The following is a 27,245-nucleotide window of genomic DNA, read 5'->3' on the forward strand; positions in this document are numbered from 1 at the left end:
AAAAACCACATCCACGGATATGCTCTCTACAGGAGACATATTTTATATTTAAAGATACAAATAGATTGAAAGTAAAAAGGTGGAAAAAGATATATCCTACAAGTGACGACCTACAAAGATCAATCAGCTAGACTAATATCGGACAAAACAGACTTGTTAGGCAGAACGACCAATATGAGTGGTATGAAAAGAGGGTGGGGCCCTCTAAGAACTCAGGGAGTTAATCAGACTAAGCCAGAGGGCCAGAAAGGACTCAACGCTTTTTGCAATTCAAGTTCAACCCACATGCTCTGAATCTGGACTGACCTTGAGATCTGCTCTGGCTCACACAGGTGAGGTAGGGCAGAGACATGGGACAGACATCATGATTAACTTTTCCTAAAAATGCCAAGATTCGCCTAGTAAGAACAAGATGGACTTATCTTAAGGCCAAGATTCTACTTTTGAAGAGAATTGGTGAAGTTAGATTAACCTTCTTTGGTAATCAGTCAATTACTTATCTTAAGGCAAGGTAAGCAGTCTTAACTGATGTGTTCCCAGTACTTGGGAGTGACCACTATTTTAGAGAGAAACAAAAGGTTTGTCCTACAGAATTATCTAGAGGACTGGCTATAGGCAGTGACATATTGTCTCTCGCCAGAGATAGAATCATGAGATGACAACGCCTGACAACACCTCCGACCCTTTACCTTTGCCCCATTCTTGAAAGCCTTAAAAGACAGAATCCCAGCCTTTGGGAGCACCTCCTCCTCTCTGAGGTTGCCCCCACTCCCCTTTCTTGGAGTGTGTAGTTTCCAAAGACTTCTTACTGCTCAATTTACTACGCTTTGTCTCCGTGCTCTCCCAGGGGTGGTGTGGGTAAAATTGTAACATTTCCAGAATATCTCAGATGGTTTTAGTACATCTGCATATCAATAGGCATTCAGAGGTGGAAAGAAGTATGGCTTTAGTGCGTTTGCATCATTCCTCAGGGGTGGAGAAGTTCATCTCCATATCAATGGGTAATTACCCAGGCAAGGAGGGCTTATCTGTACCTGAGAGGTGAGGGGAGGGCCGGTTTTGCTGCTGCTGAAGCAGGAGAGAGAGATGGGCTGGACTGCAGTTTTGTAAGCAATAAACGGGTTTTAAACTTTATTTCTCCCTTTCACTGATTTCAGTTTTTAGGGGAATTTTGCCCCGGAATTTCCTCTCCCCGGACTTACAGGTGTCTTTGCCACTTTGCTCTTCCATTCCATTTTCCAGATTTGAAGCCTAAGTCTTCACTCACTGTCCTACTCCAGATAAGCAAGTAAACCTGCCGTTATCTACCTTGACTCTCGCCCGTTCCTCCTTCAGAGGGTAGTCAAATAAAGCTTTCACTCTGCTTCACTACTGTGTCTCTGCCCTTCAATTCTTTGTTGCGGTGGGGGGACAAGAACCGAAAACAGACTCATCGCCACCAACATTTTAAAACAAAAATGTTACTAGAGAGAAAGGGAAACATTTTACAGTGAGAAAAGAACCAGTCCATCAGGAAGTATAATTGTTATGCATCTAATAAGAGAAACACCGAAAGACATACAATAATGACAGAAATGAAGGGAGAAATAGACAATTCAACAATAATAGCTGGTGACTTTAATACCTTATTTTTATAACAGAACCCCAGTGTTGAAATAAATTTCAAGGCCCAAGTTGGAGCCACCCCTCCTTAGGGTGCTACATCAGCAAACCAAAACCCAGATAATCTTCCTGTCCCTGTAAATGCTGTTTTATCAGCAATACAATATAATATATCCAGGCAGCTAATCCTCAAACACCAAGCCAACTCTGGGCTCTATAGTTACTTTCTTGTTTCTTATTCTTTGTCCTCTAAAAGCTTCTTACCTTCTGCCTCATTTTGGAGTTCCCCAAACAGAGACTGTTCACTTAATAGTGTTAAAGTTTGTATCACCTAAATTGTCTTCATCATTCTTAATCATTTTTAACACTCCATGTACTTTATTTCCTGATCTCTAAGTTAATGTTAGATGGACATCTGTATCTTTTTAAATATATTTCCTTAGTGCTGGTATCAGATTTGAACACTTGGCTTGATGAAGCATAGCATAGCTTAGACACACTACGGTATTTTAAAAAAATTGTGATAAAATATACATAACATAAAATGTCACATTTGAACCCTTTTTGTGCATACAATGCAGTGGCATTAAGTGCTCACTGTAAGATAAATTCTAGCCGAAATAAGCAGGCAAAGAGAGGCAACAAAGAGCCAGGTAATTTATTTAAATACCCCCGGGTGAGGTTCTGTAGCCTTATAGTCAGAGGCCAGAGAAGTCACGCCCGGTTAGGGAGGTGGGGCGCTTATAAGGGATTAGGAGGGGGAGGAGTGGGCAAACTATTTTAGGGGGGTGTTGAGAGGTATGATTGGCTAAAGGTGACATAATAGTCAACAAGAAACTTTTTTCCTTCCAAGAGGGAGGAGGCTGACATCCGAGTCTTAGTTGGCACATCAGGATGGAATTCAGGAAGAGCTGTCCCCTTTCCATATACGGCATGGACTTTGGGGTCTGGTCTGTTCTCCCCCTATGGCATCTCTCTGTTCTGTTTGCATGTCCTTGTTTTTCCTTTCTCCAGCCTAACACTCACCTTCTGTGCAGCCATCCATCTTGAGCTATTTCATCACGTCAAACTGAAACTCTGTACCCATTGAACCATAGCTCTCCACTCCTCCCTGCTGAGTCGCCCTTGGTAACTACTATTCTCCTTTCTTTCTCCAGGAGTTTGACTGTTCTGGGTATCTCATGTAAGTGGAATCACACAATATTTGTCCTTTTGTGCCTGGTTTATTCACTTCGCATGTCTTCAAGATTCCTCCATGTTGTAGCACGTTTCAGAACTTCATTATATTTTAAGGATGAATAATACTCCATTTCATCCATAAAACACATTTATTTATCCACTTATCTGTTGATGGACATTTGAGTTGTTTCCACCTTGTTTGCTTTTGTGAATACTGCTGCTATGAACACTGGTGTACGACTATCTGGTTGAATTTCTGCTTTTGGTTCTTTTGGGCGTGTATCTGGAAGTGGACTTGCTGGATCATAAGGTAATTCTGTTTTAACTGAGAAACCACCACACTGTCTTCCACAATGGTGCACCATTTTGTGCATGATTATTTTTATGTTATTAAATTACGTGAATTCCTTCCTATAGGTAATTGATACTTGGATGCATTAAACCAATACAGAAAGTAAATCTCAGGTAAAATTGTATGATAGATCATGAAGTTGTCCGCTAAACACCTCCGGTTACCATGTTGATTAGTTACCAGTGTCTAGAGTGGGGCGGGGCAGGAAGAATGCTGTTGAGGCAGTCAGACAAGTGGCAAAAATAGTAACACATCCTGCAACTCTCTTTCAGGTTGAGTCGCAGGGACACAGTACAAGCATCATGATTAAATTTTCCTATGATGAAAAATGCCAAGGTATAAATAGTAAGAGCAGGAGGGACTCCATCTTTTTTTATTGTTTTGTATTTTTTATTAAGGTATTATTGATATACACTCTTCATGTGAAGGTTTCACATGAAAAAACAATGTGGTTACTACATTTACTCATATTATCAAGTCCCCACCCATACCTCAATGCAGTCACTGTCCATCAGTGTAGTAAGATGCCACAGATCCACTATTTGCCTTCTCTGTGCTACACTGTTTTCCCCATGACCCTTCACCCCATGTGTACTAAACATAATACCAGGAGGGACTCCATCTTAAGGCTAAGATTCCATTTTTTAAAAACCAGGGAGTTAGGAGATAAGATTCCTAACATATTTTTATGATGATTACCCAACAACTGACCCTACCTAAAGGCAGTGAGAGCAGTCCTAAATGATGTTTCCATTGCTTGAGGGTAACTAATATTTTGGAGAAGAACAGGAACAATAAATTCCTTGTATTATTTATCTTACAGAATGTCTAGAGGACTGACTATGGATGGTCATAAACTTTCTGTTACTGGAGACAGACATCATGAGACCACACATCAGCCTATGCTCCCCTGGGCCCTTTGTCCCATTCTTGAATCCTTAAAAACCCAAATCCTAAACGTTTAAACCTGAGGTCTCCTGCACTCCCTTCTGAGTGTGTACCGTCTTATCAAATAAACTTTCTTGTTGTGTAAACCTATTGCACTTGTCTCTGAATTCTTTTTCATGATAAAGAGCTCACTAACTTCCACCTCTGGTGGTAAATGTCTTTATCACTTTGCTATTTCATTCAGTTTTCTAGTTTTCTGTGCAAGTCTTCTCTTTGTGTTCTACTTCAGACAAGTAGGAAAGGGTTACTGACCTCTCTAATTTGGGCTTACAAGTTCCCATCGCTTGGGTGACCCAGACAGGACTGTAGCTTATGATCATGCTCTTTAGTGACCTGCCCCCCAGATCTCCCTTCTTTGCTTTGGGAAGTTCTCAGAACATAATCTTACTCCATTCCGTGCTCTGCAGCTTCTCCAAATTGTGGATGGTACGGGCTTAGTTCCCATGCGGTGCAGATTCAAGCAGACATTAGGAGCCAGATGACCCTGGCTTTAGGAGTTGGCAAGGGATTTTTCCCTATGCTGAGCAGGAGTTCAATAGCCTTTCCTTCCCTCCCTCTCTCCTGCCTGTCTGGCTGCTGCCATCCACTACTACTAGCTTTAATGAACTCCTTTGTTACCTACACTGATCCCACTTGTTTGTGAATTCTTTCTCAGAGTCAAGAACCCTTTCTCACACTGAGGTCTCACTAGCACATGGAGATCTCCCTGGACTGGACTGCCTGACAACCTGACACTGGCTTTTGGAGGAAGGAGTAATAACGGTTGAGTGTGAACAGTCTGCTGTTAACTCTTCCATGTGAAAGTAAATTACAGTGACACGGTGTTCCTTGCTTCCCCACTTAATCTCAGATGTCTTCAGAGCTTATTTCCTTTCTAAAGTTTTTATAGTTTTTAAAGTAGGCAATTGACATATAGCCTTTAAACAAATTGAACCCATAGGGGAAAAACCAAGGCACAAAGGACATTAATGGGAGAGAGAGAAACTGACACACTTAGTCACTTTATTCTCCTTTCATCAGACCAGTTGCCTCCTGAAGCCTTGGGAAATCACAGTGCTTTGGTATGGGGAAAGTGGTGAATAAAGAGGCATATCTGCAATTTTCTGGTGGACCTTTATTCAAGATCTCTGGTGGGCCTTTGTTCAATATCTTCCCCATGGCACAGCCTCTCTGTGACTCAAAAATGATGTCTATCTCATGATGTCTGTCTCCAGTAACAGAAATTTTATTTTAGAGAGTCTTCTAAAGGGCCAGCATGGATCCCACACGCACCTGCATGCTAAGAGAGAAAAAGTCTGGCATTTATCACACCAAACAGCACTTTATTAGATTCAGATGGAACTTGTCCAACAATTTTTCTAACTGTCCCTTTCAAGAAGGAAGGTCTAGTGGACACAGCAACATCCTCCACCCTTTTCTTTTTACTGAAGTTTAGTTGATAAATAATCTTATATTGGTTTCAAGTATACAACACAGTGATTCAACAGTTACCCATATTATCAAATCCTCGTAACTAGTGGGGTTATTATGTCAACATAGGAAGATGTTACAGAATCATTGGCTACATTCTCCATGCTGCACTACCATCCCTGTGACCAACTTGAGAATTTTTGTGCCCCTTTATCCCCCTCCTCCATGGTAACCACCAGTCACTTCTCAGTGTCTATGAGTCATTGCTATTTGCAACATACCTTTTTAAAATGCAAATGCTCTCTTGCTGGTGTCTCCTGACTACCAGGAAGAGTGGTGTGAACTACAGACTATATATAAACTGGAGTCAGGTCGTTGAACTGTATAGCTTCACTACTATACTATTAGTACAGTCACTTCATCTTTCCTGTGATTGTCACTTGCATGATATATCTTTCAACTTTACAACATAAGTGACCTTGAGGTTCACTGACTCACATATGACCTTATATGAGTGATTTATCCCACTGTGAGACTCAGTTTTCTCAAGTATAAAATGAGATTTATTAAAGGATTCTTTGTAAAGCACTATGAGTGAAAAAAATGTTGCCAACTACCAAGTATTAAACGGATATAAAGTATCATCCACCTCTCAATCTTCAATATTGTGGAATAGCTTTCTGGCCAAGTCTTGGGGTGGAGCCCAGTATCTGCTTGCTGTCCTCTTCATTTTTATGTTATTAAGTAGTTCTATTGTCTTTTACAGGAAAAATACTGGAAGTAAACAGAAGGAAAGCATAGCTAGCATTTGCTCAGTGTACTTTCACTTTACTTAATTTTCATTTTTACTCTATAAGGTAGAATGTTCAATGCACCACTAAGTATATTTCATAAATTGTTAGGAACACTGTCAAGTAAACTGCAAAAGTGAAACAGCTATACCAAAAAAAAAAAAAAAAATCTATGTTGAAAAGCACTTACTCTTAGCTCCAAAAAGTAAGGTCAGGAGTGTTTCGATGCATTCAAAACAGGTTTTCATTATTGACTTTAGCTCAAAGTTTACACCCTGTAGTTCTACTAAATGAAAAAGATACTCAGTGCTAACATTGTCACCACGCTAAAGCTATTGATGCTGAAAACGACTTGATGTGTCACTAAACCACATGAAATACAGCCCAATATTAAGATTGCAGAAAGTCTTTAACACCATATACCTTTAAGTCTGTTATTTGAGTCTTGATTCCCTCAATTTACCTGTTTTCAAAATACCAGATAAAATAATCATCTCAGGGCAAATGGTGACTTCATTTATTATATCACATGTGTTTATCTTGTAAGAGAAAAATTAAGCCATATTATTGATGTATTTAATACATACTATTTACATTTTGTAATATCTCTGCCTTGCTAAAGTATCCTCTTATACAATAGTTTATCCATTAGACATTTGCAAATTAAGTATTTTATAACAAACACATTTCTTTCTAGGAATCCCAACTTGAAATCTCCTCTTGTAGTCTATTACAATATATTCTATTCTCCTTTAAAGAAACAATGCACCTTTTCACAAATGGTCAGTCTGAATTTAGAATATGTTTTGAAAGCACTGACTGTACGGGAGCACCAAATGGGCAAGTCTTATCTGTAAATTTAACCAAACTGTTCCCATAACTCTCAGCCCAAACATGCAGGACAACTTAAAAAGTGCATGTTCTGAACCACTGCCCTATTAATATTAATGGCACCTGCTTCTGATGAGCTTAATGACTTTGAGTTGGCATTATGTGGAGAAAAAGGTGGACATATAGTTCTAAAATCTTTCACTGTATCTATTTTAAATTTGTATTGGGTTACTTGAATAGATACTGCTTTTTAACTCTGGCTTGCAAGTTTGTGTGAAAATGCATCAAATAGTTTTTGTCAGAATAGAATGGTGGTTGCCAGGGCCTGTAGGGAGAAAGAAATGAGGACCTATTTGTCAAAGGGCACACACTTTAGTTAAAAGAACAAGTTTTGAGAATCTAATGTTAAGCATGGTGACGACAGCGAATAAATAATATGGTTTGTATACTTGAAAGCTGCTGAAAGGAGATCTTGAGCAATCTCACAAGATAGAGTTAACAATGTGAAGTGATAGATGTGTTCATTATTTTGACCTTGGTCATCAATCAAATCATCACATTGTCCACTTTAAACATACAATTACATTTGTCTATTAATCCTTGATAAAGCTGGAAAAAATAAAAACCTTTAAAAAGTTTTTGTATAGTTACGTGTTATCTATTCAGATATATGAAAGTATGCTATTTCATTAGGAATTTTTAAATATGCATATTTATAGGAAAATACCTTCAGATTCACATTCCTGAATTTCATGTTTTTTCCAAGGCATGACAAACCATCTGGGGATCATCCCATGGTTTACTGAAAACCATGGCAAATGAACCTCATTACATCTGAATATTAGGAAAGCAAGAAGGAAGGTTATCTTGTGATAAGATAAATAAAAACAATCATTTTAGCATCCTTCTATGGAATGGAGTCAGTTGTGTCCATGATGTTCAGACTCCTGCAGCTACAGAACAGAGAACTGTGCCATTATTTGAGGCTTACCTAGCATATAATCCACCCATTAAATCCCCATCTGCCACCAAGATTAAGAGTCTGGGCTGGGTATCTGTACCTCCACCTGCATGTGGTCTGTCCTGTACAATTTGCTCATATTTCATTTTAACGTGAAGGGAGAAGGCAAAGCACCATGATTTGCCTCAGGAAATTCTGGCCAGTCATGAAAAGTAGCTTCTGAATTTGGTACATGCTTTGCACTCAAGTCAGACTTGCTTTCCCTGCACTTACGGTTTGCTCTGGAACCGAAAGCTTTCTAGATAGACGCCAAGGGAAGCACAGAACTGTTGTCCCTCCCACACCCAGAACCCGTAAGTCCTCACTTATTAGCAGGTTCAGATGAACTTTCACCAGGACAGTTGTTAGCAAGTTGAGATAAGCGATAACAAGCCTCTTTTCCTGCAGCCATCACTGCCAGTAGTGGCAGAATTCTCATCGAGAACTCCACCAACTCACTAGTCTAATTCTGATTAGACGCTGCTGGCTCAAATGTAACACTGTTTTTTTGTTAATGTCATAGCAACCCGTAACTGTTACATTACCAGTTGATTATAGGAGTGCAAAGCATATATTTTGGTGTTATTTTATACCCTTGCTTGCATAAAACATCATTATGCTTATCATGAACTCAAAAATGAGGATGTTTGCAGATATATTACAAACTTGACACAAACATACTAGAAAATATACTGGACTCAACAATCATTACTCACAAATAATCACTTCATTTAACATTGTGTCCTTAGCTTATTTTCCTGTTTATATACTGCACATGGTTGATACATGATCCATTTGTTTTACCACTAGACACACACTGTAAGGCTGGAAATCAAATTTGCTTGAACTCAAATGAATCTGACCCATTTCATCATCTAAGATTTGAGTTATAGAATATTTTAGATTGTAAAAACTCATTTTAATAAAGTTATAAGTGAGAATGAGCACTGAAATCACGAGAGGTGGAGGGTATTAGTGTCAATACTACTAGCCAGCCAAGTAGGGAAAGTTAGGCTGAGCAGGAAGCATTACACACTGGTTTTAGAGTATAAACTCCATACATACCTGGCAGTCGTTTAGATAGACATTCTAGATTTGGATAGCCATAAAGTTTTAGAAAAGAGTAATTTTAATAGATACGAATTTAAAGAATCTTAAAAATTGGAAGTGTTGTTCTCTGTAACATTAGGATACAATACAAGCCGGAAATCTGTGTGGCTTCCAAAGGGTAAGGAAACAACTGGTGAACTAGGAAGGTAGGGGGAGAAGCAATCCACTTCATGAAGAGGAAGCAGCTGAGGGATTAATGCCCTTCAAAAACTGTAACTTTCACTAGGAAGATTAGCAGTATTTACATGAATACATAGCATTTAAGTTCTGAATGCTAGTTACCTTTCTCAATGTACTATACCTTTAAGATCACCTCTCATAAATACTCAGGGACAATATTCAGTTACTCAACTATTTTTCTTTCCTTGGTTATAGCAATTTTCTGAAATACTTGAGATTAAAAAATAAAGTCACCTGAAGCTCATTAAGGACTGCCAAAAATCTAATTTTATTTTTGCATTCTTTACGAATAAAAAGCAATGAATAACCATTTTCCTACTTGGAACCTTAGATACAACTTCAGTGACTAGTCCTGAAATACTTCAAGCATGTTGTGTTAAAGAATAGTTTATAACTGCTTCCTACATATTTTTTTTATGAACTATGGTCAATTCCCAGAACATCTTAAGTAAACTACCTTTATTTCCTTCAATAAAAATGAGTAACTTGAAACTTCATTGAAGATGTGACATTTTTAATACCTCACTTCCTTAATGTAATGTAACTCTTGTCTTAGGCAGACCACCACTGAGAATTTTTTAAATGTCCATGGTAATCATACAGGTATGGACCACATTCAGTACTTAGCATACAATCAAGTTAGTCTTTAATAAAAAGTCAAAAACTCAAGTTAAGGACCAACACCTCTTTGAAAAGCTTCTGATGTTTACTTACTTCCGGACAAAGAAGTGGGAAGAGCTATCAGTATAAACTTATATTAGTTTTAGTATCTATCCTTAAAATTGCCTCAATGTTCTTAGAACACAGAAATAATTTGAATGCATCTGTAATACCTTAACAATTTATGTCTTATTAAGATCTTTTAATGGAATGTTTTGAAGCCCATCATAATTCACTGCAAAGATAAACCAGAAAAAGAAAACACATTTCTGGGTGGCATGTTATAGTGGACAAAACTGATTATCAACTAGTAATAACTTGTACATGCAACACACTGATAAATTAAATCCTCTGCTATCCAGTTTCAGATATTTTGTCAGTCATCAGAAAATTTTTAATGTTTCTACTGATTATCTTCATCTCCCTACATGTTCAATTTTACTTAAAACAAGAAAAGCTCTTTCCAGATTTTCATGTTTACCAGTGCAAAGTAAAACAAAGCAATCTCAGTAGAAATGGTTTTTACAACATTATTTTAGAAAGGCTCATTCCTTAAAATGTACTAAAAGATGTCCAAGTCATGAGAGTGGTCAACCTCAATGGCTTCCTCTGCATCCAGCTTGGTCTCTCCATGCCCTTCCTGTACTTCATCGAGAGAGGCCAGGGCCTCGTTTGTGTCACTTGCAAAAGTTTCTCGTGATGTGTCATCATCTTCTTGAAAATTTAGACTTTTAATAGCTTGTTTCATCTTTTTCCCCAACACTTGTGTCCTCCTCTTCCTAGCAGCTTTTTTATTTTCATATTCCTTTTGATTTTCAATGTAGAAAATGTCCTACAATGAAAGAGTGACTTGAGTAAATAAGAACTACCATTTATTAAAAATTTGTTAAAAGGCAGACCCTCTACATTCATTCTTTTCATTTCTCTCACACACACAAAAGCAAATGTTACTAGACTCCTAGTTATACACAGAATCCAAGATATTAAATAAGTCTCCACAGCAAACAGTGGATGAAGGTATGAGTGAAACTCCACCCAGTGTTTGGTCTCGGGCCCATATTCTACCATGACACCATCCCTCCACAGTTAAAGGTTTTCTAAATGGAAAGATACAGTCGTTAAATCATGCTGCTTAGGATTTAAATAAAACCTGATTTATCACAGCAGGCAGAAGTATTTAGAATAAAGATTTATTAACTTTGAAACGTCATGATAACCATATGTGATTACACATGCTAATAACTCAAGCCATGCCTAAACTGTGTGACTATGATCATGTAACCTACACAATGTGAAAAAAAATTCCATTAAAAAATGATTGTAATCCACACCACATGTGAGAATGCAGATTTTCATCAAAAACTTATCCCAAGGCATAAAAATAATATAATTGCACTGGGTGAGATATTCCAATTGCCAGGGAAGGGATTTTATAGCATAAAAATATGAGATTCTTCTAGGACATGGCTTCTCAACCTTGGCCCTACTGAAATTTCTGAGCCAGATGCTGCTCTGATATGGCGCTTGCCACGTGCACCGTGCAGGTGGAGGTGCAGACCTGGCCTCTTTCCACTAGCGTGCACGCACCTTACCCCCAAATGGTGACAATATCTCCAGACACTGCCACTGTCCTCTGAGAGGCAAAATCACCAGCGGACAAGAAGTGTTCAAGTAGGAGATACATTTCACTTGAAATATTATGCAGAAAACATAAAATAACACCCAGGGACCTTGATATAGATAGGTAAGTATAGTTTCAGGAGGTTACAAAAGAAATAAAAGCAGATCAGGGAGCTAAAGAGGCGGCCAGGCTAACCATGCTAACACAGAGGTCAGAGCCTGTACAGACAGAACACAGTTCCGACACCCTAACACTCTCTGGGAAGGGACTCTTCAAAGCTGTAGTCAAGCCAATACCTCTTATATGCTTCAAGTGCACAAACCCCTTCTTATTTGTAAAAAGCACTACGGAGGACATTGAGATAAAGGGGGCCCATTCCTTCTAAAATTTATGCTAAATGGTTGTGAGCAGCGTACAGAATGAGCAGGAGGAGGAGAAAGGAACCCTGAAATTAAGGGGACAAGGGAAGCTTCAGAAGATGAATGCTTTGATGAAGAGAAGGAATAAAAAATGCTAAAGAAATGAGGGACTGGGGGTAGAGGAGGAAGGTACATAAATGAGAAAAAAGTGCACGAAAGACAAACTAGGTGATTCAGAGGAAATGAGACGAGATACCATTTACTGAATGAGCATTTTTATGAGCCTGGCATTATGCTGAGAACTTTCCATTCTCATGAGAATCTTATGCGGTGGGTATTATCCTTGCTTTTTTCTAGATGAGGAGAGTGAAGCCTAAGATAACAGGGCCCACATGGAGAGGTCTAAGTATAAGTGCATGTATGATTTCTCCAGAGCGGTACCTGATTATGTTACCTTTACAAAAGTGTGATAATTCACCATTTCTTCAAGGGCCTACTTACCTTCAACTGGAGAGATAAGAAGCGGTTGCAAGAAGTATTTTCGTTTGATGTGGAAGCACATCCAAGCATCTTGACAAAAACAATTTTAAGTGGTACAATACTTGGCAACTCTAAGTAAAATTATGAAGTTCCCCCTTTCCTTCCAAATGTGACAAACCTTATTAAAGAGGACCAGCATTCCCATGGGTTATGAATTTAATAAAACAAACAGAGGAACGGCACAAAGAAACGTATGCAGACAACAAATAAATGACAAACAATGCAGACAACAGATAATCTGAGAGCAATTTTTTTCTCCCAACCACATCTATAGATAAGTAACTCTACAAGTTAGGAAACTGAACTGTATAATTATTCACAATGGGAGACCATCATGGCTGAGCTTTTGAAAAACACAGCAAATAAACTTTTAACTGTTCTTACTCTTTTTTTTCCTTCACAAACTCTGTATTTTCTTAAGCAAAACTTAATTACAAAGTCACATACCAAACAACATCAAATGAAAAAAAAAGGAAAACAAGCTCACTCAGTTTAGTTCTGGCTCCAGAGTTCAGGCTGTAATTGTTAGCAATACAGCGATTGAAAGAATAATTGTAACATCTTCATCTGGACAGCCTAAGAAATTACCTATAATAAAATTCTATCTGCCTTCAAGTTTTTCACTCTAATAACAAAGGTACCCAATCCATGTACATGCAGAGAACTTGGGAACACAGAAAAATCTTAAAAGCCAGAGCATTTATAATCTCTCACAACAGACCAAATCATTGGTACCATTTTGGTGTTTACACGCCCATCTACTGCCCTGCCTCTTTTTCCTTCTAAATGTGTTCTTTGCAGTTTTCAGTGTTATTGAAGTTTCTCATTTTCTTAAAACTCCTTCACAAAAATAGAGACTCCAGGATAATCCTTTTAAGAATTGCTAAATCAATATTCCCCTAAAATTAGATATTCCAAGTGTTTCTATTATAATGCAACGTACTTGGTAGTTAAACATAAAAGTCTACAAACATTAAAATCTCCACAATGAGTTGTAAGACCTGAACTCCGAAGACATGTGATTCAGTGAAAATACGGGCTTGAAGTCAGGTATGTAACCCTAGGCACACCATTTCTGTTACTCTTCATTTGCATAAGTTAACACCCACTTGGCCTAACGCAGTGAAGATTAAGTCATGAATATCTGGCCCAGTGGCAGGCACACAGTGAATAAATGTTATTTTCTTCTCTCCTGTTTCTGGAAATGGTTTGTCCAAGGTTTAGTTACTTACAAAAAACTTTCCTAGGCATCATTTTACTTAATCCTTGTACAGCTCTATTAAATGAGTAGGATGCACATTAAAGCCCTCACTGAACAGATAAGAAAACTGAGGGGAAGAGTAAGTGATCTGCTTGCTCACATATAAGCACTAAATGGCAAAATTAAGATTAAAACCCAGATTTTGAATTTTAGAAGATTCTTTTCATCACATCATGTTATTTCTCTGAAAAAGGGCGATGTTTTGCTATTAAACAAAAACCCAAGAAGAATGTTCCAAGTACACATTTTTTGTCAGTGATTAGTATTGGGAGAGGAGGGAAACGTTAAGACATAAGTTTCGTTCCACCATGCAACAGTTATGTTCCTAAGAAAATTTAGTGTTACAAATTTGTTATCAAAATAATTTTTAGTGAGGAAAAAAGCAGTTATGGATTAGAGATTTCAAATGTGCAATTATAGTAACATTTCCTGTAGGAATTCCAATAATAGATTTAAAAAAATGACTGCAAGCGAATAACCAGAAAATTCGAGGAAAAGGAAATGTCATTGAGCAGATGTAAAATATGCTCACTTGGAACATCAGCTCAAAAGAAACGGCTTTTACATGTCATTATTAGCATTACAATTAGTAAAGCTAAAACACATTCCTATTACCTTTTATCACCCACTGTTACAATGAGAATACAAAGCTTCTCAAATATAGCTGTTACATGTATACCACCTCCTTCCTATGCAAGAAGCTAGTTCTCAATCTTGATCATATCTCCTAAGTGCAAATCATGTTCCTTAATTAACAAATTAGAACAAATTTTGAGCTGTGAAAAACTCACACTATAGAATTCCCATATGACATTCTAATAACAGAAAAATGATTAAGAATGAAGTGCCTAGCTTCTAGTTTGTAAGAAATATTGGAGATAGAGGAATGAACAAAATCAGTCCATGAGGAGACAGTCATAGTACATTCTATAACAATTTTTGATCTTTAAAAGGTCTAAATCATGAAGGAAAATATGGGATCAAAAAGATTAAAGGAGATATAACAAATGGAATGTGGAAATCTAGATAGGATCCTGGTTTGAGGAAGGGGAAAAGGTAGAAAATATAATCTTGGGACAATTAGGGACATTGGAATAAAGTCTAGATATTGGATGATACTATTAAATTGTTTTGTTTTTTTTTTCTTAGGGGAGTCTTTGTAGGATATTGTCCCGATTATTGGGAGACTGAAATAATTAGAGCTGAATGTCATGAAAGTTGCTACTTACTTCCAAATGGTACGGAAAATAAAAACTACACAGGTAAAGTGAGAATGTCAAAATATTAACAACCCTTGAATCTAGGTGTGGGATATATAGGCATTCATCCAATTATTCTTTTATCTATTCTGCATGCTGGAAATTTTTTTTTTTTTGAGAGGGCATCTCTCATATTCATTGATCAAATGGTTGTTAACAACAATAAAATACTGTATAGGGGACTCAATGCACAATCATTAATCAACCCCAAGCCTAATTCTCAACAGTCTCCAAACTTCTGAAGCATAACAAACAAGTTCTTACATGGTGAATAAGTTCTTACATGGTGAACAGTGCAAGGGCAGTCATATCACAGAAACTTTTGGTTTTGATCATGCATCATGAACTATAAACAATCAAGTCGGATATGATTATTCGTTTGATTTTTATTTGATTTATATGTGAATCCCACATTTCTCCATTATTATTATTATTTTTTAAATAAAATGCTGAAGTGGTAGGTAGATGCAAGATAAAGGTAGAAAACATAATTTAGTGCTGTAAGAGGGCAAATGTAGATGATCACGTCTGTGCCTATAGACTAAGTATTAATCCAAGCTAGACATGGGCAACAAAATATCCACGGATGCAGAAGATTTCTCTCAAAACAGGGGGGGTGAGGTTCTAAGCCTCCCCTCTGTTTGAAATTTTTAAAAAGATAAAAAGTTGTAGGAGGGTAGGAAAAATAATTATGTGCTAAGAGACTACAAAATTTGCCATGAAAGAAACCCTGATCTTGGCTTTGAAAGGGAAGAAAAAGCAGAGGCAGAGCTTTACAAAAGGCACAAGTTTTACTTGAAATGAGACAGTAATACAATTGGTCAATGTAAGGCAGAGAAGGTGATGGAGACCACTAGACCACGAAGTAGATAGAGATGAGTGGAAGTTAAATCATGATAGATCTTAAAAGTCAAAGACAACTCTTTTACCTTAATTTGTTCCTCACTAATACTAGGAGTGTTTTTCAGGAGATTCAGGAATACTCCACCTGGTGTTCTTCTTCGACTACCATTCTACAAGAAGGAACAGAAAAATCACAGATGCTTCCCATGAACAGCCAAGGCATCTTTTAAACAGAGATGAACCTAAAGAGATAATAAGGTCCACCCTGACCACTCTGATTTCACTGTCCTTCTCTCACCTCCATTTGATCTATGTCTTTTCCCACAGGATTTATCACTTTCTAACATATGAAGATTATTGGTTTTATTCTTTATAGAATCACCCTGCCACCCTCAACTACAATGTAAGTTTCCTGTATATAACGGTGCCTGGTACAGAGCAATAAATACATAAGGAAAGAATGCATCAGAAGACAGTGAATTTGGATTTGTATCTTTTCAACATTCAGCAGATTGGCATTAGCTCACTGGAATACAAAGTTTCACTCCTACAGTAATAAAATATTGCTTAATCTCTAACTTTGTGCCGAACTAAACAAAACTCAGAGTAGTTATTCTCATTTGTTTTGCGTTAACATCCACTTTGACTTCTGTATGTTCACAGGCTGTTTCTTCCACCAGTGCTTTTAAATTCTGTTATCTTTTCTCTCCATTTTCACAGCATAATACGAATTTATTCTCTGGTGATGTTCCCATTCGGATTCATGAGAAGCCAATAAAGAAGCCACTCAAAATTCATCCTCATCCTAAGGTGCCAGCAGCATGAAATGAGATCCCCAGAGCTGCTGGCGGGACAAGCCACGCTCCCACAGCGAGGGCTTTCTCAGTTTTTAAAAAAGTAGAGACTCCCTCACTCCAGGAGCCTTTTTAGACATTTCCCCCTCTGTTCACCTCTGCCACCTGTGAAATTTTAACACTCAAGAGATAGGCTGTCTATTTGTGCTTCATACAGTTCCACCCCCCCACCCCCAAGAACTAATTTTCAAGAATGAATGAATTAAATGAACCAAAAGGAACACTTTGGTTCACCACTGCTAAGTGCTGGGAACTGTGATGAGTACATTATGTTCCTCATCCTGCCTAATCCTCACAAAGTGAGATTAATCCCCATTTTAGAGCTGGGAGAATGAGGCTCAGAGAAGTCTAATAATTTAGACCACCTCACATCTACTAAGTTGCAGACCCAGGACTCAAAACAAGGCACCCTAACTCTAAAACCCATATTCTCAAAATCTGAGCTTCCAGTTTCCCCCACACTCTTCCTAAAATTTCAGCCTCTACATTTACCAAATCCTGTAAGAGATGTGCCGCTGACTGCACACTAACAGGCTGTAATCTATGCGTGGTTTTGTAAGGAAAGTATTAACTGCAACACCTAGGTATACTGCATTTTTTAATTCTGTCATCGTTAGTGAAGTTTTTAAAAACCTGAAACACTGTAATAATTTATGATGAACAAGAGATCCAACAAAGGCAATTTTGTAAAAAATCATATGAAACAATACAAAACCACAAACAACTGAGCAGTTAGTCTTACCATTATAAAAAGGCCACCATTTTGCTCTACTTCAGCAGTTTCCATCAAAAGTTCAATTGCCTTTTTGTTCCCAATTATCCCCACTACTCGGGCTATTAGATCTTTCTTTGGTTCCTGTAACCTGGTAAGAAACAAATAAAATACTATTAACCTCTTTGTCATATAAAATTGAAAAAAAAAACCTACCTTAGTTTCCAGTCTTGTCCCCAACTACAATCAATATCCTATCCCAACAACTCTGCTTTTGGAAATCGTCAATATTCAACCTTGGAATCAATGACATGGGTGACATCTTTCTTGGGTCCTTCAAGGAGACAGCGACCTCAAGGTACCATCCCAAGTCCCAGCTAGCTTCTTCCCTTTGCTTACTGACAGCAGACATCAGAGTAAATGTGCACTTATAGCAAGAGGAACACAAGGCTGAAACCTGAAGATAAGATCCAGTCCACTCCTGTCGAAACAAGCGCAAACATACTGTGCTTCAATTAATATGTGTAAAAATCAGTCCTCTAACTCCAGAGGTGTCCAGAAGCCTTAACTTGCATAGGTTCCTTCCGTGCAGGCTTCCAACCTCACAACAGAGGGTACAGCTGATATTTACTGATGGCTTACTGTGGGATTCGCACCATCTCAAGAACTTCACATGCATTAGCTCAGTGAATTCTCTCAACCATAAGAAGTAGGAACCATTACTTTCATTTTTACCATTGAGAAGTAAAAACACAGGGAACCTAAGTAACACTACTACCATCAGACCCCACATAGAGATTGAAGAGAGTTAATACTGTGGAACTCTCACCGGTTCCCTAATCAGACCTGGCTTCCTTTGTGTCTTCTCTACAGGAGTGCATTAGTGTGGAAAAAGCACTACACAAGGAACAAAGGCAACAGAGTTTAGTTTCAGGTCTGACACTTGTATTTGTGACCTTGGGCCTCAGTTTTCTTATCTGTAAAGTGAAGGCTTTGGCTTGTAAAATCTGAGCTCCTTCCTAGCACTCAAGTTCCAAACTTGAGTATTTTTAAAACCTGGTACTAGTACTGACAGGCTTGCCTGGAGAGTAAATACTGCTTTTCCTACCAGCTCTATTACTCTTGAATCATAGCTGTTTTCAAATCTGTAATGCTGTTCATTAGTGACTTAGAGCTAATGAAAAATTAAACAAAATTTGAACTTGTTAAAAATACATGAAATAAATTTACCATACATCAAGCAATTCAACTCGCAGGTATTTACCCAAGAGAAAATAAAATACACGTCCAAAGACCTGCATGTGAAAGTTCGTAACAGCATTATTCAGCACAGCCAAAAAGTGGAAGAGCAATTCAATATGAGGGTGTGTGTGCATAAATAATAAAGTATTGACTTCTTTTATAATATGAATTTATCCCAAAAACATTACACCAAGTGAAAGAAGCCAGGCACAAGAGACACACATTGTACGATTCTATTAATATGAAATGTTTACATAATGCAAATTTATGCCGACAGAAAGTAGACTAGCAGTTATCAGTATGACAAAAACGGATTAACTTCAAATGGGTATATGGGTGTGAAGGATCTTACTGGGGGATGGCAATGTTTTTAAAATGGTTTATGGTGATGGTTGTAGAACTGAAAAATTTACTAAAAAAGTCAACTCTATGAAATGTACTCATATGTACAGTATGCTTTAATAAAGTTGAGGAGAAAAAAAGCTATGAATACTTGAACACACTAAAAAAACCCATGACTTAAAAAGATAGGTTTTCATCTAAAAAGCTCTAAAACACTAGATGGAAATAGTCGCTTCAAAGTTCATAAAGATCTGAAAATTATTCTATCAGGCCTGCCCAAATTTAAGAAAACCCAAAGATATCCACATAACCAAGGAAGCTCAGAGTTCATTCTTTATCTTAAAAAAAAAAAAAAAACTCAAAAAGGAACATCATCATTAATGTATTTGGAGCCTATTTTCTTTCTTATAAAGGGAAGATGGTCGGGCAACTGTTCATTTGTAGGACAAATTTAAATACTCACCTGAAAGAAATTTCATCAGCCACCTTCTCTTGAGAATCGTCCTCTGTGATCTCATAGCGGCCTTTATAGTTCATTTCTAGTCTGTCCCCTAGTCTGTCCTTGACAGGTCGTTTCCGTTTGAGGGGACCTTGCCCGTTTTCCTCTTCTCTGGATCCCGTTTTTTTGCCACTGTGCATATATTCATCTAGCTCTTTGTCTAATTCTTTTGTATGTTCTTGAGACTCCCTCTTAAGTTTTTTAGCAAGCAAGTAATTGTAGGTCTCTGACTGTCTGCTTTTGTCAATGGTGCCCTCCATTCCCAAGATTCCAAGTTCAGTGGCCACCGCATCTTGGTTCTGCTCTTGAAGCACAGCACCCCAGATGTTGTTGACCTTCTTTCCTCCAACTGCCGGTGGTTTCTGGCTGCTCTGGCCAAAGGGAAAAGACTCTGCTTTGGGGGGAGCATTAAAACATTTCTGTCTCTTGCGTTTCCAAAGAGAGCTGTCATCATCCGAATCGGAAAAGCTCTCTTCACTTGAATCCACACTTTGAACAGTCCGATAATGGGACACTGGGGCACATGCAGTTGCAGTACCCTGGAAGGGCTTCACTGCGCTGTCACCACCCAGGGCTTTCTGCAAGTGAAAGGAAATGCAAAATCAGTGCCACAGAACTCATTAACTCCACCCACCATTTTCTATTTAAAAATTTATTTGAGGAATCAGCTGAACCATTTTGAAGCAGAACTGACCTTCAGGACAATCTCTGAAACCCATCTAGTCTCTACTTTTCTAAGGTTCCATGTGGAATTTGCCGTTTTTAAAGTCAAAAATTATTTCTATAGCTAAGGCAGCATTTAATTTTAGGCCTCCTTCTAAAAAACTACCAAAGCTCTTAATTATCAAGTTTAGAAGACTTTCAATCTTTCCAGTTACTGTCAGAATGTTTGAAAATGATTGTTACTAGTAGTTAAAACAGAATTTGTTTTCTTTCTTTCCAAGGATGGTTGTCTTTGCATTTGGGCACATCAACATCCTTTATATGGTTTTGTGACTATACTCCTTTTAGATTAGATAGTAGACTATGGATGGGAATCACTGACCTACTATTTTTTTTAAATTTTTTTATTAAGGTACGATTGATATACACTCTAATGAAGGTTTCACATGAAAAAACAATGTGGTTACTACATTTATCCATATTATCAAGTCCCCATCCATATCCCAATGCAGTTATTGTCCATCAGTGTAGTAAGATGCCACAGATCCACTATGAGCCTTCTCGGTGCTACACTGTTCTCCCCGTGATCCCCCACACCACGTGTACTAAACATAATACCCCTCAGTCCCCTTCTCTCTTCCTCCCCACCCGCCCTCCCACACCCCTCCCCTTTGGTAACCATTAGTTCATTCTTGGAGTCTCTGATTCTGCTGTCATTTTGTTCCTTCAGTTTTGCTTCATTGTTATACTCCACAAATGAGGTGACCTACTATTTTTAAAACTGCAGAATACTAAGTCATGGGTTAATCTATGTAAAACAACCTGGAAGAGCTTGCAAAACAAAATATCTTGGTGCCAATTCCCCAAGATATTTACATGCAAAAGGAATCACCGTTGACTTTTTGTACTAAACAGCTAAACCAAGTATTTGCTGAGCTTCTATTAATGTGCTGGCAATGGGGGTGGAGGTCATTTAAATTAAGATAGTCGTTCTCCTATCTTCAAATAATAGTGGCAGCTAACATTTGTTAGGCTTTACTGTGAGCTGTACGCTCCACTGAATCCTTACCCCACCTTAGCAGTGTTGCACTATTATTGTTCTATTCTACAGATGGGGTGTAGGCTGAAGAGCCTGCCCCAGGTCACACAGAGCAGCGCCAGGATTGGAACGCAGGCAGCCTGGCAGAAAGGTCCTCTCAAAGTGCATGCTACATAGCATGGCAGTGAAGACAAACCCCCATTTATAAAACTGGGAAACGAATGCAAAACCTGGTGCCACACTATCGCACGACAAAACTAGGTTTGGTGGGAATATGGAAGACCAGGCCCCTGAGCAAGTGATGAACTTCATTCCCGGTCCTCAGTGTCCCACGGTGCTCAGGGCGAAAATGAGCACAGCAGGTTGTTTCAGGCCGATGTCCCCAGGTTCTACATACTCGGCCAAATTTCTCCCAGGACACCTGCGAGGCGCTGCAGCGGGAACCTCGGTAAGTTTGGAACACGAAGCGCGGCGCGGGCGGAGAAAGGGCGGCCGCGCGCCCTCCCTCAAGGGCCCGGAAGCCTCGCAGGCCCGCCTCGCGGCGAGAAGCCGGGCCGGCCTCGTAGGGCCCGCCGCCCCGCACCGTTCCCGGGCTCGGCGCGCTAGGCCGGGGCGCAAGCCCCACGCCTCGGCCTCGCCGCCGTCCGCTCCTGGCAGCCCGGGGTCCGCGCGCCCGGCGCAGAACCACCCGCCCTCTGCACACTCACCGGCAGGTGCAGCGGCCTGTCGCTGGGTGCCACCGTCATGTCGGAATCCGAGTCGGAGAGCTGCCCGTCTTCCATGTCGCCCGCCTCCTGCGCCATCTTCCCGCGGCGTGGCGCGGCTGGTCGGGAGAGCACTTCCGGCGGCGCGGCGGGGAGGTGCGGCTGGCGGGGGCGGCTCGGGCGCCCCCGCGAGGAGGCCTCGCATGCGTCGGCGGCTTCGGAGGGCCCCGCCGGGGCGTTGGCGTCCTGGCCGACCAGTCTGCGTCACCGCTGCAAACGACTCATTTGACCTACTCCGGGAACACGAATCCCCTTTTCCCCAGCACTTTGGCGCGCTTCCTTTGAAACTCCGCAAGCAAATCTAAATTTGTGCACGGACAGCGGCCTTCGGGGATTCCTCCCTCGGCCGTGTGACCCCTCACCTGGATGCTCAGGGCCGACCTTCTGGCTTCCATTCTAGCTCCTGCAAAATCCGCCCCGCCTGTAGCATTATGGGGAGCCTTTCACAACGCCCGTGGGGTCAGTGCCCTGCTCAGATCTTCCAGGGTCTGCCTCTGCACGGGAAGGCCTGAGTTCTCAGCTCTGCAAGCGGCCTCTGGCCCCCGTTCGAACCCCTCTGCAGCGGCGCTGGCGCTGCTCACATTGTTCCTCAGGTACCTTTTCCGGGCTAAAGTCCTTTGAATTGGCTGTTTCCCCCTGCCTGGTGCGCTTGACACCTCGTTCTTTGCACAGACTGTTCTCTGACATGATTCAGGCTTCTGACTAAATGCTACCTTTTCAGAGAGACGGCCTTCGACCACCCTAACTGAAACAGGACCCTCTGCAGTCTCCCACCCTCTTCTTTCTTCATGGCATCAATAGTCATGTGTGATTTTTTTTGTCTGAATTTACCACTAAAATGCCTGTCTTATTCACTGTTGTTTCCCTGTGTCCAGCCCAGTGACTTCTGTATAATAGGTAATCAAGAAGTATTTATTGATTTTTTTTACATAAAGGAGATCATAATATTTCCATCTTTTACTATTCTGTAATCTGCTTTTAAAAAAGAAACAGTAATTTATCCTGTACACCTTCTGTATCAAAATATAAAGATCTAGCTCTTTTTCATGATTCCCTAGTATTCCGTTGCTTGGACGTTCAATCATTTATTTAGTCTCTGATGGTGTACATTTAGGGTAAGTCAATTTTGCAATTAACATGTATATTTATGAACTTCTGTTATTCTATAGGATACATTTCTAGACTGTATGAAAAAGAATGAATGCAGATTTTGGAATTGTGAATTTAAGACCTATAAAGGAATTTAGAAATCACCTGGTCCAATCCCTGATTTTGACAAATAAAGAGAGGTTACACACCTGAACTACTGAAGAACTGAGGCTTAATTCCAGGTCTCCTAACCCTTAGACAACTTCATTGTTTTACCTTCCCTTCGTAGAATTACAATCCTGTTGGAGTTGATTTTTGGGTGTGGTGCTAGGTAGGAGCCAAATTTCATGCTATAATTAACATTTTACTATGTGGTAGGGGATGCAGCTAAATGTAAAATGCATAGATTTTCCCCCACAGTAAAGATTTTCTCCAGTATTTTCCTCTACAAGTTTTAGTTATAGTTCTTATGTTTAGGTCTATGGTCCATTTTGAGTTAATTACTTTATATAGTGTGAAGTAAACATCAGGTTCATTTTTTTTGCCCCCACAGGCATATTCAGTTAACATAGCACCATTAGTTGAAAAGATGATCTATTCCCCTTGAATTTCCTTGACATCTTCATTGAAAATTGACTACATATGTGTGAGTCTATGCCTGGGTTTTCTGTTCTATTCCATGGGTCTTTATAGCTATCTTTATACCAGTGTGACACTTTCTTGATTATTGTAGCTTGACAATAATTGTACATCTGTCTAATAATTGTTAAAATTAGGTATTAAGAAAAAAATATTTTTTTTTCCCCAAATTGTTTTGGCTATTCTAGATCCTTTGCATTTCCATTTAAGCTTTAGGATCTGCTTGCCAACTCTGCTCTTTTGATTGGGACTGCATTGAATCTGCAGATTAATTCAGATGTTGGGGAGACTATATTAGCCTGATGCCAGTAAATGCTGGAATCGTGTGTTGTTAATCAACAACTCTTCTGCTTCTGGGCTCATTAAACAACCAGATAGGTAGTTTATATTCTGGAGAGAGTGCAGTGACTAGAAGATATGAATGATGGTCGTTTCTGAAGATAATTTTCCCTATAAAATAATGAGCTAACATTGTAGTTGTAGCATCTTTTTTTGTGATTCAATTCATATGAGTCGGCCCAGAGCGATAGTGTTATTCACCTACGCTCTGACAAATCAGGTTCTGAGTTTGTGATAATGAAATTCTATCCTGGGTGGTGGTGATTTCTCCAATTTACTGCTGCCTTGGGGCAAGAATGCATGTTGGGTTCACATCCCTTTCCATATTGGCCAGCTATCTTTGGAGAAAAAAAGAGAGCTAACATTCATTGAGGCTATCCGAAGTGCCCATGACGTGAATTCTGTGTCCTTGGCTTTAATAACCACCCTATGTTGCCTTTGATAAGTCATTTGAAAAGTGGAATTCACCATTTGCAAACTGCCACTTTTAATACAGCATTGGTTCAAAATGTCCTGAGTTCAGTCAACACTTCACATTTCTATAAGGCTTTGCAGTTTTTATATATGCTTTCAAATATGATTAATTTACTTCTCTTTCTTTCATATACGAAATGTGAATCACTTAGTTCTATCCCTGCTCTGCACCATCAAAATTCATTATTTTTCCTGACTTCCTATGGGGCGGGGCCAAGTGAGTTTGGAAAAATGAGGTGGAAGAGAGACGTAATCCCTATTTTCAATGTAGGCAGTTGCTGGTGTCTATCTTCCCAGAAACTGGTTTAGAGAAACAGATTGGAACCTCTCTCCTTTAGTGAAGAAAAGGAAGCTAACATTCGCATTTTGTGTTACTCCGTAAATGTCTTTTCATTTTTTTAATCAAAAGGAAGGAAGAGAGGGAAGATGTGGTGTTGGGATATATGTACAAAGAATCTTGCTGGCAGCCAGAAAGTGAGGAGAATTAAATTTTCAGATAAAAGAATGAGAATTAAATTGTCATGTCTCTAGTGCCTCAGCAGCTGGGTTGTTGAGAGATTACCAATACTCACCAGGGTATCCATGCTTACTGCTCGGGAGGTGTGTTCATGAAGCCATTTTTTCATTCATGTAAGTGGATGTGAGTGGTATGGAAGTGAGCCTGGGAATTGCAGAGCCATGCAAGAGATGGCCGTTGCCTCAACAGGGAAAAACATGACATTTACAAGGGACACATCTTTCATGTATCTCCAGCACTTACTACAGTTTCTAGTAGGTGCTTGATATAGGCCGAGTATTTGTTAAAATCATTTGAGCCATAAGGGTGGGGCAGGTAAAGCTCCAGCATGAATGCACAGAAGGAGGGAAGGGCTCTACAGGTGGAGAGAACAGCAAGGACAAGGATGCAGTGGGAGGAAAACACAGGCTTTGTACAGAAACATAAAGTGACTTTGGCTGCACTATGGAAGGCCACAAGGTGAGTAGTGAGGAGTGATGTTTTGAAAAAGTAGGTTGGAAATCACTGAGATACCTATTCTCAATTGATTTGAGAGTACATGTATGTTTTCGCTCATGTCCCAATCGGATGTTCGTACTTCCCTTACATAGACTGGGTAGGCTCAGTTATCCTGGAATGAGACGGGAGATGGGATGTTAGAGGGGTGGAAAGGGTATTTATTGCAGGAAGATATAAGAAACATGAACGAAGGCGACTGGTCAAAACTGCCTTTGTTCTTCAAAAGCAAGAAGATACCCAGGAAGGATATTTCTAAGTACCATAACTTAACATCTTTCATTAATTAGAAAACTTTAATTTGTAATTTAACAAGGTAATGGAAGCAATCTTTTCCCCTCCCTCCAGCAAAAAAAAAAAACTAGAAACGAAAACACTTCCTTCGGCTACTCCGCGGAACAGCAGCCGTCACCATCACTTGGGAGCGGGACAGAAATGCGGGCCCGCAGAGCCCAGTCCAGACCCGCCGAATCAGAACGTGCCTTTAGCACGATTGCTAGGCGACGCCTGCACGTCACCGCCGGAGAAGCCTTCCCCTAAGTACTGCAGTTTAAGAGCCAGTGCTTTGCTGAAAGGACGTTCCAGCACGCACGGCGTTTCGCTCCCGGCGTCTTTCACCAGATGGCAGTAGCCCCCTCACTTCCTCCCGGTGGCACCCCCTCATTGTTCCAGGCCGCGCTGCTCCGGAGGGCCGCGGCTGGCGGGGTGGGACGGGGGCGTGTCTCGGGGCGGAGCCGGGTCTGCCCAATGGGCGCCGCCGAGCTGGAGGCGGGGCTCTACTTCAGCCGCTCCCCGGGCGGCGGACGAGTCTTCTCCCAGGCGCAGTATGTGGCGCGTGTCCCGCCGGCTGTGTGTACACGTTGCAAGGGGGAGCGAGCTCTCAGGACCTTGGAGCAAGCCTGCCGCCTTCATGTCCACGCTGCTCGTCCATCAGCCCCAGTATGCGTGGCTGAAGGAGCTGGGGCTCCGCGAGGAGAACGAGGGCGTGTATAATGGAAGCTGGGGAGGCCGGGGAGAGGTATGCGGGCGTCCGGGGAATCTCGGCGGCCTCAGTTCGCTCCGGGAGGCCGGGCGGGTACCTGCCTAACCCGATTCCCTGCTGCACCTGTAGAGGATGTACTAGACGGACGCTTTGAAGCCCCCCAGTGAAACTTCGGTGCCTCAAAAATACCTTCAGATTTTTCGCTGTTTGTGTGCAACAGGCAGTCGATGTCATTTTGGAACTAGTAGGGGTTAAACTTCCCACGCGTCCTTAACTTTGTGGCAGATTTCTGCGATCGTTAGTGAAAAATGCCACGCGCTTTAGCGGTGGAAGTTAACTTAATATCGTGCCTCGTTGTGGCTTCTCAGACGTGACTTGCGCAACAGGGAATGTTCTTCGGTACAGTTGTATCTTTTCTGAAATCCTTTGGAGTTTGCAAGCTCGGACTTGGTGAAATCCTGACGTGTTTTCCTTGGGCTCTGAGCCTCCTTGAGGACCGGGTCCCAACCTGTTTCCGCAGCCTAATGTCATGCCTGGCACCCATTTAATCCTCCTTGAAATGTTCTGTGGAATATCTTGTAAAGGTAAAGTTATTACTCCCCAGAGTTTTTGAAAACCGTATACAAAAGAAAGTTTTTATAAGAATGTT

At 40.2% G+C, this 27,245-nt stretch overlaps 3 protein-coding genes across 4 annotated transcripts in view; 1 reads left to right on the plus strand and 2 right to left on the minus strand.

The window, feature by feature from the left end:
- Nucleotides 1-5,097: 5,097 nt before the first annotated feature.
- Nucleotides 5,098-8,568, minus strand: SPMIP10 (sperm microtubule inner protein 10). The gene is given in 6 exon segments (XM_036903202.2): nt 5,098-5,184; nt 5,186-5,228; nt 5,230-5,360; nt 7,841-7,871; nt 7,873-7,947; nt 8,440-8,568. Coding segments are annotated over 6 exon segments (480 nt in total). The 5' UTR covers nt 8,553-8,568.
- Nucleotides 8,569-9,647: 1,079 nt separating this feature from the next.
- PHAX (phosphorylated adaptor for RNA export) lies at nt 9,648-22,405 on the minus strand. Its single transcript, XM_036903201.2, has 5 exons — nt 22,005-22,405; nt 19,560-20,173; nt 17,543-17,663; nt 16,033-16,116; nt 9,648-10,895 (listed from the first exon to the last, which is right to left on the minus strand). Exons 1-5 carry the CDS (start codon nt 22,098-22,100, stop codon nt 10,626-10,628), a joined length of 1,185 nt encoding a protein of 394 aa, XP_036759096.2. The 5' UTR covers nt 22,101-22,405; the 3' UTR covers nt 9,648-10,625.
- A 3,992-nt stretch (nt 22,406-26,397) lies between these two features.
- The window catches only part of ALDH7A1 (aldehyde dehydrogenase 7 family member A1), a 45,555-nt gene continuing 44,707 nt past the window's right edge, over nt 26,398-27,245 (plus strand). The window contains exon 1 of one of the 2 annotated variants that reach the window (XM_036903200.2): nt 26,398-26,632. In XM_036903200.2, the coding sequence (XP_036759095.1) occupies nt 26,441-26,632 (192 nt within the window). In that variant the 5' untranslated portion in view covers nt 26,398-26,440. The remainder of the gene's footprint in view (nt 26,633-27,245) is intronic. The other variant, XM_036903199.2, reaches the window with a different exon arrangement.

The sequence above is a fragment of the Manis pentadactyla genome, chromosome 13, assembly GCF_030020395.1.
Source record: "Manis pentadactyla isolate mManPen7 chromosome 13, mManPen7.hap1, whole genome shotgun sequence".
Lineage (NCBI taxonomy): Eukaryota > Metazoa > Chordata > Mammalia > Pholidota > Manidae > Manis > Manis pentadactyla.

Coding starts and splice junctions, on each gene's coding strand:
- PHAX (XM_036903201.2), bottom strand. CDS start 22,100: ATGGCGCAGGAGGCGGGCGACATGGAAGACGGGCAGCTCTCCGACTCG. Junction 20,174..22,004: donor ACAGGCCGCTGCACCTGCCG/GTGAGTGTGCAG, acceptor TTTCACTTGCAG/AAAGCCCTGGGTGGTGACAG. Junction 10,896..16,032: donor TTAGTGAGGAACAAATTAAG/GTAAAAGAGTTG, acceptor CTTTCATTGTAG/GACATTTTCTACATTGAAAA.